The 12,363-nt window shown below is 41.3% G+C and overlaps 1 protein-coding gene across 2 annotated transcripts in view; it reads right to left on the bottom strand.

Moving 5' to 3' along the window:
• p2rx1 (purinergic receptor P2X, ligand-gated ion channel, 1) overlaps positions 1-12,363 on the bottom strand; it is a 65,220-nt gene that overhangs the window by 17,984 nt on the left and 34,873 nt on the right. For both annotated transcript variants that reach the window (XR_009806519.1, XM_061898269.1), the window contains exons 5-6: positions 7,348-7,435; positions 7,181-7,261 (exon numbers count right to left, since the gene is read on the bottom strand). Coding sequence is in view for 1 of the 2 variants with exons in the window: in XM_061898269.1 (XP_061754253.1) it covers positions 7,181-7,261; positions 7,348-7,435 (169 nt within the window). In the remaining variant the exon portion in view is untranslated. The remainder of the gene's footprint in view (positions 1-7,180; positions 7,262-7,347; positions 7,436-12,363) is intronic.

Below are 12,363 nucleotides of genomic sequence, written 5' to 3'. Positions count from 1 at the left end.
GCCGCCGGCCCGAGCTCAGCTAAGATGGACTGATGCAAAGTGGAAAAGTGTTCTGTGGTCTGACGAGTCCACATTTGAAATAGTTTTTTGGAAACGATGGACGTCGTGTCATCTGAACCAAAGAAGAAAAGAACCATCAGGACTGCTCTAGGTGCAAAGCTGAAAAGCCAGCATCTGTGATGGTATGGGGGCGTATTAATGCCCATGGCATGGGTAACTTACGCATCTGTAAAGGCACCATTAATGCTGAAAGGCACATACAGGTTTTGGAGCAACATATGTTGCCATCCAAGCAACGTTATAATGGACGCCCTTGCTTATTTCTGCAAGACAATACCAAGTCACTTGTTACAACAGCGTGGCTTCATAGTAAAAGAGTACGGGTACTCCATTTATATTTACATCTAACACAATTTCCCAACTCATATGGAAACAGGGTTTGTAAATTATTGCGGCACATATAGCTATCTAAATAGATACAGTATACTGAACAAAAATATAAACACAACAATTTTGTTTTTGCTCCCATTGTTCATGAATTGAACTCAAAGATCTAAAACCTTTACTATATACACAAAAGACCAATTCCTCTCAAACATTGGTCACATATCTGTCTAAATCTGTGTTAGTGAACACTTATTCTTTGCCAAGACAGTCCATTAAGCCTAACAGTGTGGCATATCATGATGCTGATTAAACAGCATAATCCTTGCACAAGGTCAAAGTCAAGGTTTCTGCAGACATTTGTAATTCAGCATCAAGAATGAAACAAACACACATTCATATAAAACATAAAAATCATTATAACCCACAAACGATCACCAGTATACAGGTACACCATAGAACAATACAATATATTACCTAATAAACCCATAAAATAATCATGATAAAATTACCATGGTACAATAAATAAATGAAATCACCATGGGATGGCCTTTTTTAAGAGGGTGATGACAATATTCTTAAACCGTTTCGTCCTACAAAGCGGAACAACGAATCGCCGACCGTAGCGAAGGAGCTGGAATTCACTGCGTGAAGGGTGATGGGTGCAGTGATGAATAATAGAACTCGCCTTGCGCTTCCTCCATTCTGAGCTGCCAGCTTATTGTGGTAGAGGAGTTTGCCTGTCTCAATGATTCTAGGAGCTATGTTGTCCGGGGGCTTCTATGCCCCCTGGTAGAGTCTCCCAAAACAGGTCCTAGGTGAGGGATCAGACAAGGAGAAGCTCGAAGACCTTATTGGAAAATAATAAACAAGGACTTAGATTTCCCTCGCCTTGACCCGGGGCACCGGGGCTCCCCTTTGGAGCCGGGCCCAGAGGTGGGAAATGATGGCGAGCACCTCGTCGCCAGGCCTGTCCCCATGGGGCCCGCCCGGTCACAGCCCAACGAGGCAACGTGGGTCCCCCCTACAATGGGCTCACCAGTCACAGGATGGCCCATAGAGGTCGAGGGCAACGTGAGCATGGCAGCAGCCAAAGGCAGTGCACTTGACGGTCCTATCCTCGGCTACATAAGCTAGCTCTTGGTATGTGGACTGTCAACTCGCTGGGGGGGAAGGAGCTTGAGTTGTTGCACGGGGTGGAGAAGTTCCGGCTGGATATAGCCGGACTCACTTCAATGCACAGCAAGGGCTCTGTAACCAGTTTTTTCGAGAGGGGCTAGACTCTCTTCCACTCTGGCGTTGAACACAGTGAGAGGTGACGGGCTAGGGAGGCAATAATCCTTGTTTCCCCCCGACTCAAAGACCGCACGTTGGACTTTAACCCAGTAGACAAGAAGGTAGCTTCCTTTCACAATTGGGTGGGGGAAATGGGTGCTGACTGTTGTTTGTGCTTACGCACCAAACAGCCGCTCAAAGTACCCACCCATTTTTGATTCCCTATAGGGAGTACTGGAGAGTGCTCCCTCACGTGATTCCCTTGTTCTGCTGGGTAACATAGTTTATGTTGCCAATGACAAGTGAAACCTGAAGAGGTATAATTGAGAAGAACGGCCGCCCGGATCTGAACCCGAGTGGTGTTTTATTATTGGACTTTTGTGCTTGTCACAGATTGGCCATAACAAACACAATGTTCTAACATAATGGTTTCCATAAGTGTACATGGCGCCGAGACACTCTAGGCCGCAGTTCCATGATCGACTTTGTAGTTGTGTCATTGGATTTGCGGTCTCATGTTTTGGACACTGGGGTGAAGAGAGGGACGGAGCTTTCTACCGATCACCACCTGGCAGTGAGTTGGCTCCGATGGTGGGGGAGGATGCCGCACAGAACTGGCAGGACCAAGCGCATTGTGAGGGTCGCTGGGAACATCCAGCAGAGTCTCCTGTCAGAGAGAGTTTCAATTCCTACCTCCGGAAGAACATGTGTTACTAGGGAGGTGCTGGATATTGAGTCATAGTGGACCATGCTGCGTACCTCTATTGTCGAGGCGACTGATTGGAGCTGTGGCCGAAAGGTGGTTGGTGCCTGTCGAGGCGGTAATCCTAAAACACACTGCAGCAGCGGTGAGGGATGCCGTCAAGCTGAAGAAAGAGTCCTATCAGGTCATTTTGGCTCCAAGTCCGAGTCTATGGTTCTCACCCAGAAAAGGGAGGAATGCCATCCCCGGGTTGAGGAAGAGATCTTGCCTTAAGTGGAGGACTTCAAGTATCCCAGAGTCTTGTTCACGAGTGGGGAAGAGAGGATTGTGAAAACGACGGGTGGATTGTGAAAAGGACGGGTGGATTGATGCAGCGTCTTCAGTAATGCGGACACTGTATAGATCCATTATGGTAAAAATGGGAGCTGAGCCGGTAGGCAAAGCTCTCAATTGACCGGTCAAACTAAATTCCTGTCCTCACCTATAGTTATGAGCTTTGGGTTATGACCGAAAGGACAATATCACTGGTACAAGCGGCTGAAATGAGTTTCCTCCGTTGGTTGGCGGAGCTCTCCCTTAGAGATACGGTGAGAAGCTCTCTCATCCAGGAGGAGCTCATATTAAAGCCGCTGCTCCTCTACATCGAGAGGAGCCAGATAAGGTGGTTCTTGCATCTGGTACGGATGCCCCTCGGACACCTCCCTGGGGAGGTGTTTAGGGCACGGCCTGGTTCTCAGGCAGTGAAGACGTTGTTGTCCCTTTTTACACACAGCCTCGCAGTTCATCTCGAAGGTCACCTTTGAGTCTGTGACCATGTCAAGGTATTTGTAGCAGTCTACAGGCTGAGCTTTGATGACTGTGATAGATATGGCATTGGTGTGGGTTCTAAAAACACTAATAATGTCATTTGTCTTCAAGCTTTTCAGCTGTATAAAGGATTCCTTACACCAGCTGACAAATTCAATAACACGACTATGGCTGGTCTAATTTCCGCTATGAAGTCTCATGATAACTTTTGCATATGCATCCACATTTATGGATGTATGTTATATTGTCTTTATATTCCGGCGAGTTAATCCATTTTTTGGGGGGAATTGAAGGGATTATTATGATGGGTTCAAGAGGCCTGAGGGAAGAAGCTGTTACAGAACCTCCAGGTTCTGCTTCGGAGGCTGCGGAACCTCGTTCTAAAGCCCAGCAGTGAAAACAGTCCTTGGTGGAGGTGGGAGGAGTCTCTACAGATTTTCTAAGCCCTGCTCAGGCAGCGGCTTTTTGCGATCTGAGCACGCTTTACAACCCTAATGGCACAGTTCAGATTAGCTTAGGCTGTTTTTAGTGCTACTATGTCGACCGACTTAAACGCTTTGTTCCGAGCCTTCAGCATTGCACGTACCTCACTGTTCATTCAGGGTTTCTTGTTGGCCGGTGTGGGGATGTTCTTGATCACACTAACATCCTCCATGCACTTCTGAATGTATGCAGACACAGACTGTGCATACTCCTCCACACGTGTGATGATTGTCGGTGGCGGCTGCCTTGAACGTATCCCAGTCTGTTCTTTCGAAACAGTCTTGTAATGCTTCCATTGCTCCCTCTGGCCAGGTCCTCATCTGCTTCACTTAGCTTGCTTCCTGACCAGCAGGGGCTTGTATGCAGGAATTAGCATCACAGATGGATGGTCTGAGGAGCCGAGTTGGGGGCGGCCAAATCAATCTATCCCCAGGTGCATGTCTTTGAAGGTGGAAGGAAGCTGGAATACCCAGAGGCAAACCACACAGTCACGGGGAGAACATGCAAACTCCACAAACAAAGACCCCGAGCCTGGGGATCGAACCCAAGACACGTACTAAACCCTGTTCCACCATGCTGCCAATAATTTTGTTTAGCCTTTAATATTTCAACTTTCAGTTCCTTTTTTGCTGCCTCCATATAAAATGCTTCTTTCTGACTAAATGCTACTTTGTTTCTCTAAAAGGGGAACTTTATTTTTTGCCTATCGTTCACAATCATTATGAGAGACAAGAAGACAAAAAGTTTTTTCCCCGCTCTACCATGTAAAAACTGGCTCGTTCTAGGTGGCTCGCAATGGAGCTAATGGGAGCAATCAATTGCACCTCTAAATCACTTAAAAATGCATTCATAAACCGTCAACAATACTTCATTCACATTCCGTAACCCATATAATAACCAAGCTGTAGCGACATTGTTACTGTAAGAGCAAACACTGAGGAACTATTTTTCTATCATAGTAACACATCGGCGTGCTACGGTTTTAGCTCTAAAAGCTAACTACGGCAAGAGATAAGCGAGCTTCTGCAACAACACTGTGACATGACACCAAATTGTACTGACTGAAAAACATGAACGATCATATTAAAGTATCTGTGAAGTATTTGCCCGCATTTCATGTATTTTTTGTACACGGCTGAGCTAGCCAGCCAGTGGGTGTACTGTAGTTGTCATAGCACGCATGGTGTATGTGTATCATAATCGATATTAAAGTGACTCACTCGATGGACAGTTTTTGTCCGGTTCAGCTGGCCGGGGACGTTTCCTATTGATTTTGGGTGAGCAATCCATTTATGTTAAAATACCATGGCTCCAAGTTCCATATATAGCGTCAAAATTGCTTTCATCCCCCCCTTCGGCTTCCGTCTGCTTCAGCGTCTCAGTCTTCATTAGTGCTTGCTTCTATAAGCAGCAGTATATTTAGGTGCAAAAGTATACAATTGTAAATCTTCATTTGTCCAAAAAAATTCTTCTTTGTTGTCTGTTACCAGTCTGCTATAAATAGAAAACACACTGGTGTTTGATTCCAGAAGTAGAAACACAAATGTTACCAGAAGTCAGATGTGCGCTGCTTAGAAAACAAAAAACAATGCGCGGAATAAACCAGTCGCGGAAATGATTACAATTATCAAAATATGGTAAATATTGAATACAATACATATTGTTTTGAACGTGTCTTTTACAAGATTATAAATAGACTTGCAGTGTGTATATAAAATGTTGCTGGAGGGTTTTAAAGTTGTTTTAGATGGCTTTGAAGGCTACAACGGTGACTGCCATTAGCCGCATCTTTCAAGCGTTTTATATCATCTTTTAAAATTGTAAAAAAAAAAAAAAAGGCATGTGTGTTATTGTCTCTCATAATGATTGTGAACGATATGCAAACCCCCCCCCCCCCCCCCCCCCCAAAAAAAAAGTGCAGTACCCCTTTCAAATTGGATTTAACTGATTTAGACATCCATGGTTTATTATTGGGATAAATCCTAAGAGTCTTGGTTGTGATGATCATGTTCTTGCAGAAGGAAATATAAGAGCAGGTGACATCAGAGTTCATCAACGTCCTTACAAGAATCAGAGATCACGTCCCACATGGTGCAGTCAAAACAACCCTGCAGACTAGCAGTGGAATCCTAACATATTTGTACTTCTTTGGTCGATATTGTTTTCTTTCTTTAGTACCGTTTTATATGTTGGGAGGAGTTATGATCTGTAGACCATCAGGGAGGCAAGGGGATGGATTTAGAGGCACCTTTTACTGTGCCATAACAGAGATCTAATGACTTGTTCTGTCTGGTTGGACAAGTTACATATTGATAAAAAACAGACAGTGAATTCCTTAGGGACACATGATTAAATTCACCCAGTAAAAAATTAGATGCTTCAAGCTACAGTACTTGTGGCTGTGGTAGGGTTTGCTTTGGGGTGAATGTACACAGTCGTTAGAAATATTTGTGGAAACTCCCGGGGGTAAATGAAATGGACGAAGCGACACTGTCAGAATTTACACATTAGGTGTGCACAGTCTTTCCAACAGTGACAGCGCTGCAGTAGCATTGCCATGCTGGAAGATGAGGTGAATGGCACAACAATGGGTCTCAGGATTTCGTCATGGTATCTCTGTGCATTATAAATGCCATCGATAAAAATGTACTTTCATTTTTTTGTCCAAAACATACGCCTGCCAATACCATAACCCCGCGCCCACTATGGACCACTCAATTCACAACATTGACATGAGCAAACTGGTCTTTCACATAACGCCAAACACGCTGTCTTTTGCCATCTGCCCTGAACAGTGAAAACCGGGATTCATTAGTAAGGAGAACACCTCTCCAATGTGCCAGACGCCATGGAATGTGAGCATTTGCCCACTCAAGACAGTTACGACAAACTGCTGTCAGATCGAGACCCCAGTGAGAATGACGAGCATGCAGATTAGCTTCCCTGAGACGGTTTCTCTTGCAGTTTGTGCAGAAATTATTTAGTTATGCCAACCAGTTGTTGCAGCAGCTGTCCGGGTGGCTGATCTCAGAAGATCATGGAGATGCACCTGCTGGATGGGGACATCCTGTTCCTGGTTTGTGTTTTTCCTGCATTTTTTGAACATTAAATCATGTTTTCCTGTATCAAGCCTGCCATCTCTGCATCTTGGTGTTCATCACCACCTTCACGTGACACAGAGTGGTCTTTCATTGTGGGCAACCTAAGGCACACCTGTGCAATTATCATGCTGTTTAATTAGCGTCATGATATGACTCACCCCTGAGGTAAGGTGGATTATCTTGGCAAAGAAGAAATGCTCAGTAGCACAGATTTAGACAGATTTGTGAACAGAATTTGAGAGGAATAGGTCTTTTGTGTATATAATACAAGTTTTAGATCTTTTAGTTCAACTCGCTAAAAATGGGAGCAAAAACAAAAGTGTTGCAATTTATATCTTTGTTAAGTGTAGATAGCTAGATGATAGTTGTAATACATATGTTTTTTATCATAATAACTCATTGTACTTGATTGGATCATCCTTGTCACCTTGTTATGCCATATGACGGGAACGTCACAGAGTTCTTGATGAAGAGCGTATAATTCTCTGCAGACAACAACAAGGGAGGACTGCATGTAAAAAAACAGACATGAGCATTAGTTGTATGTATTTCAAGCAGATTGTAGAAAGTATTCCACAAACACTTTCCACTTACTCTGGTATTTTATTGTCGTTCTCAACTGGACACCAAGCCAGAACCTCACAGGTTTTTGTGGTTTTGTTACACACACCCGTCATACGCCCTTTAAAACAATAACATTACATAAGCATTTATGCACACATTTGTGTGTGTGTGTGTGCATGTATATATATATATAATGTGTATACGTACCTATAAATGTTTACATATATATATATATATATATATATATTTATATCCATCCATCCATTCCCTACCGCTTGTCTCGTTCGGGGTATATATACATACATACATATATATATATATATATATATATATATATATATATATATATACAAACGGGGTTTGTATATATATATATGTATGCACACGTTCGGGGGTATATTATATATATATATATATATATATATATATTATTATATATATATATATATATATATATATATATATATATATATATATATATATATATATATATATATATGTATATATACCCCGAACGGGACAAGCGGTAGAAAATGGATGGATGGATATATATATATATATATAAAAAAAAAAATTTTTTTTAAATCTCCTGATGATTGAGGGAACCCCTCATGAAACAGTTCTGTAGAGATGAAGTAGTCTTGTGATTTTTCCCACACCTACATATATATATATATATATATATATATATATATATAGAGAGAGAGAGAGAGAGAGAGAGAGAGAGAGTATACGTATCTATAAATGTGTGCATACTTATATCTACATAAAAACCCCATTTCCATATGAGTCGGGAAATTGTTTTAGATTTAAATATAAAGGAAATACAATGATTTGCAAATCATTTTCAACCCATATTCAGTTGAATATGCTACAAAGACAACATATTTGATGTTCAAACTTTTTTTTTCGCAAATAATCATTAACTTTAGAATTTGATGCCAGCAACACGTGACAAAGAAGTTGGGAAATACAGCTTCCATGAAATACAAAGTAATTCACAAACAAGGATGGGGCAAGGGTCACCAATTTGTAAGCAAATTGTCGTACAGTTTTACAAACCCCGTTTCCATATGACTTGGGAAATTGTGTTAGATGTAAATATAAACGGAATACAATTATTTGCAAATCCTTTCAAACCCATATTCAATTGAATGCACTACAAAGACAGGATATTTGATGTTCAAACTCATAAACCTTATTTTTTTTTTTTTTGTGTAAATAATAACTTAGAATTTTATGGCTGCAACACGTGCCAAAGCAGTTGGGAAAGGGCATGTTCACCACTGTGTTATATCATCTTTTCTTTTAACAACACTCAATAAACGTTTGGGAACTGAGGAAACTAATTGTTGAAGCTTTGAAAGTGGAATTCTTTTATGTTTTATGTAGAGGTTCAGTCGTTCAACAGTCCGGTGTCTCCGCTGTTGTATTTTACGCTTCATAATGCGCCACACATTTTCGATGGGGGACAGGTCTGGACTGCAGGCGGGCCAGGAAAGTACCCGCACTCTTTTTCTATGAAGCCACGCTGTTGTAACACGTGCTGAATGGGGCTTGGCATTGTCTTGTTGAAATTAGCAGGGGCATCCATGAAAAAGACGGCGCTTAGATGGCAGCATATGTTGTTCCAAATCCTGTATGTACCTTACAGATGTGTAAGTTACCCATGCCTTGGGCACTAATGCACTACCATACCATCACAGATGCTGGCTTTTGAAGTTTGCGTCGATAACAGTCTGGATGGTCTGCTTCCCCTTTTGTCTGGATGACACGATGTCGAATATTTCCAAAAACTATTTCAAATATGGACTCGTCAGACCACAGAACACTTTTCCACTTTGCATCAGTCCATCTTAGATGATCTCAGGCCCAGAGAAGCCGGCGGCGTTTATGGATGTTGTTGATAAATGGCTTTCACTTTGCATAATAGAGCTTTAACTTGCACTTACAGATGTAGTGATAAACTGTATTTAGTAACAGTGGTATTCTGAAGTGTTCCTGAGCCCATGTGGTGATATCCTTTAGAGATTGATGTCGGTTTTTGATACAGTGCCATCTGAGGGATCGAAGGTCACAGTCATTCAATGTTGGTTTCCGGCCATGCCGCTTACGTGGAGTGATTTCTCCAGATTCTCTGAACCTTTTGATGATTATTATGGACCGTAGATGTCAAAATCTCTAAATTTCTTGCAATTGCACTTTGAGAAATGTTGTTCTTAAACTGGTTGACTATGTGCTAACGCAGTTGTGGACAAAGGGGTGTACCTCGCCCATCCTTTCTTGTGAAAGCTGTTTTTACACCCAATCATGGCACCCACCTGTTCCCAATTAGCCTGCACACCTGTGGGATGTTCCAAATAAGTATTTGGTGAGCATTCCTCAACTTTATCAGTATTTATTGCCACCTTTCCCAACTTCTTTGTCACGTGTTGCTGGCATCAAATTCTAAAGTTAATGATTATTTGCAAAAAAAAAAAATGCTTATCAGTTTGAACATCAAATATATTGTCTTTGTAGCATATTCAACTGAATATGGGTTGAAAAGATTTGCAAATCATTGTATTCCGTTTATATTTACATCTAACACAATTTCCCAATTCATATGGAAACGGAATTTGTATAAATAAGTGTGTGTGTGTGTGTATATATACATATACAAACCCCGTTTCCAAATGAGTTTGGTAATTGTATTAGATGTAAATATAAACAGAATACAAAGATTTGCAAATCTGTCAACAAAATACGACAGCGGTACCCCCGACTGTTGAACGACTGAAGCTCTACATAAACCAAGAATGCGAAAGATTTCCACTTTCAAAGCTTCAACAATTAGTTTCCTCAGTTCCCAAATGTTTATTGAGTGTTATTAAAAGAAAAGATGATGTAACACAGTGGTGAACATTCCCTTTCCCAACTACTTTGGCACATGTTGCAGCCATGAAAATCTAAGTTAATTATTATTTTAAAAAAATGAGATACATTTTATGAGATTGAACATCAAATATCTTGTCTTTGTAGTGCATTCAATTGAATATAAGATTGAAAATGATTTGCAAATCATTGTATTCCGTTTATATTTACATCTAACACAATTTCCCAACTCATACGGAAACGGGGTTTAAAGTTAAAAGTTAAAGTACCAATGATTATCACACACACACTAGATGTGGCGAAATTATTCCCTGCATTTGACCCATCACCCTAGATCACCCCCTGGGAGGTGAGGGGAGCAGTGGGCAGCAGCGGTGCCGCGCCCGGGAATCATTTTTGGTGATTTAACCCCCAATTCCAATTTGTTTATATACACACACATTTATATATACATATACATATATATGTATATGTATATGTATGTACATATAAATGTGTGTATATATAAATGTGTGCGTGAATATATAGATATATGCATATGTATATATAGATGTGTGTGTGTGTGTATATATATATATATATACACACACACACACACACACACACACACACACACACATTATGGGAGTAACGGTTGATTGATATATAGATAGATCGATTTATATATTTCATATTACTAAGATTAAAAAAAATCAATATGTGCTCGGCTAGTTCGCCTTCCCGAAGATACATAATTGATCTAACATTGTTTTAAAAGCTTGTTCATCGATTTTATTGACACATTAAAATAAAATTTGCTTTAACAACAGCAGACTTCATATAAAGTTTATAGCACTTTTAAATAAATAAAAACGTTAATATTATTAAAAAAAACGCAAAGGTCTCCGAGTTAACCTTGTGCTTTTACTTAATTTCCCCACCTTTTTTTTATGATCAGGCAACTTTAATAAAGCTGAAATAGTGCAGCAGTTTTGGGCTCTTTGACCCAGCTATGCTGGAGTCCTTCTCTTTGCTAACATACCATGCAAACTAGAAGCTCGGACCACTGCAGAGGGGGAAAACAGATGACAACAAGCCGAAACGAAAGTGCGGCAGATGTGGAGGAGCTGGCCTTATGCCTCCCGTACACTGGGGTCGTCCTTATTACATTTTAGTGCGGGTAACTGAATTGCTTTTCCGGTTGACCTGTGAATTCACACAAGGCATTACAGATCCTTACAACTTGTTTTAACTGATGTTCGGCGCAATATTGGCACATATTAAGACATATTAAGTCTCTAAACCTACTCAGTGGCCAAGTGGTTAGAGCATGGGTGTCAAACTCTGGCCCGCAGGCCAAATTTGGCTCCCCTTGTAATTTATTTTGGCCCTTGAGACAATATTCAATTAACATTAGAGCTGGCCCGCCGGTATTATACAGTGGCGGTGCATTCACCGATAATTCTAATACTTGCCAACCCTAGGGATTCCCCCCCCCCCGAAAATCTACCGGCGCAACCATTCTCCCGAATTTCTCCCGATTTCCACTCGGACAACAATATCGGCGGCGTGCCTTAAAGGTACTGCTTTTAGTGTCCTCTACAACCTGTTGTCATGTCCGCTTTTCCGCCATACAATCAGCGTTCCGGCCCAGTCACGTGATATATGCGGATTCTACACACACACACAAGTGAATGCAAGGCATACTTGGTCAACAGTCATACAGGTCACACTGAGTGTGGCTTTGTAAACAACGTTAACACTGTTACAAATATGCACCACACTGTGAACCCACACCAAACAAGAATGACAAACACATTTCGGGAGAACATCCGCACTGTAACACAACATCAACACAACAGAACAAATACCCAGAACCCCTTGCAGCACTAACTCTTCCGGGACACTACAATATACACCCCCGCTACCAACAAACCTTGATTTTGCATGTCACTATATGTTCAATTTTCAATGCAAAACTTGTTTGGGTCCCTATTAAAAGGTTAAGTTGTTCAACTTTGGCCCGCGGCTTTGTTCAGTTTAGAATTTTGGCCCACTCTTTATTTGAGTTTGACACCCCTGGGTTAGAGTGTCCGCCCTGAATTTCGGTAGGTTGTGAGTTCAAATCCTGGCCGAGTCATACCAAATACTATAAAAATGGGACCCATTACCTCCCTGCTTGGCACTCAGCAT

This window comes from Nerophis ophidion, linkage group LG04 (genome assembly GCF_033978795.1).
Source record: "Nerophis ophidion isolate RoL-2023_Sa linkage group LG04, RoL_Noph_v1.0, whole genome shotgun sequence".
In the NCBI taxonomy this organism is placed as follows: domain Eukaryota; kingdom Metazoa; phylum Chordata; class Actinopteri; order Syngnathiformes; family Syngnathidae; genus Nerophis; species Nerophis ophidion.
The sequence above is the reverse complement of the archived record's forward strand: the minus strand, read 5'-3'. Positions and strand labels throughout refer to the sequence as shown.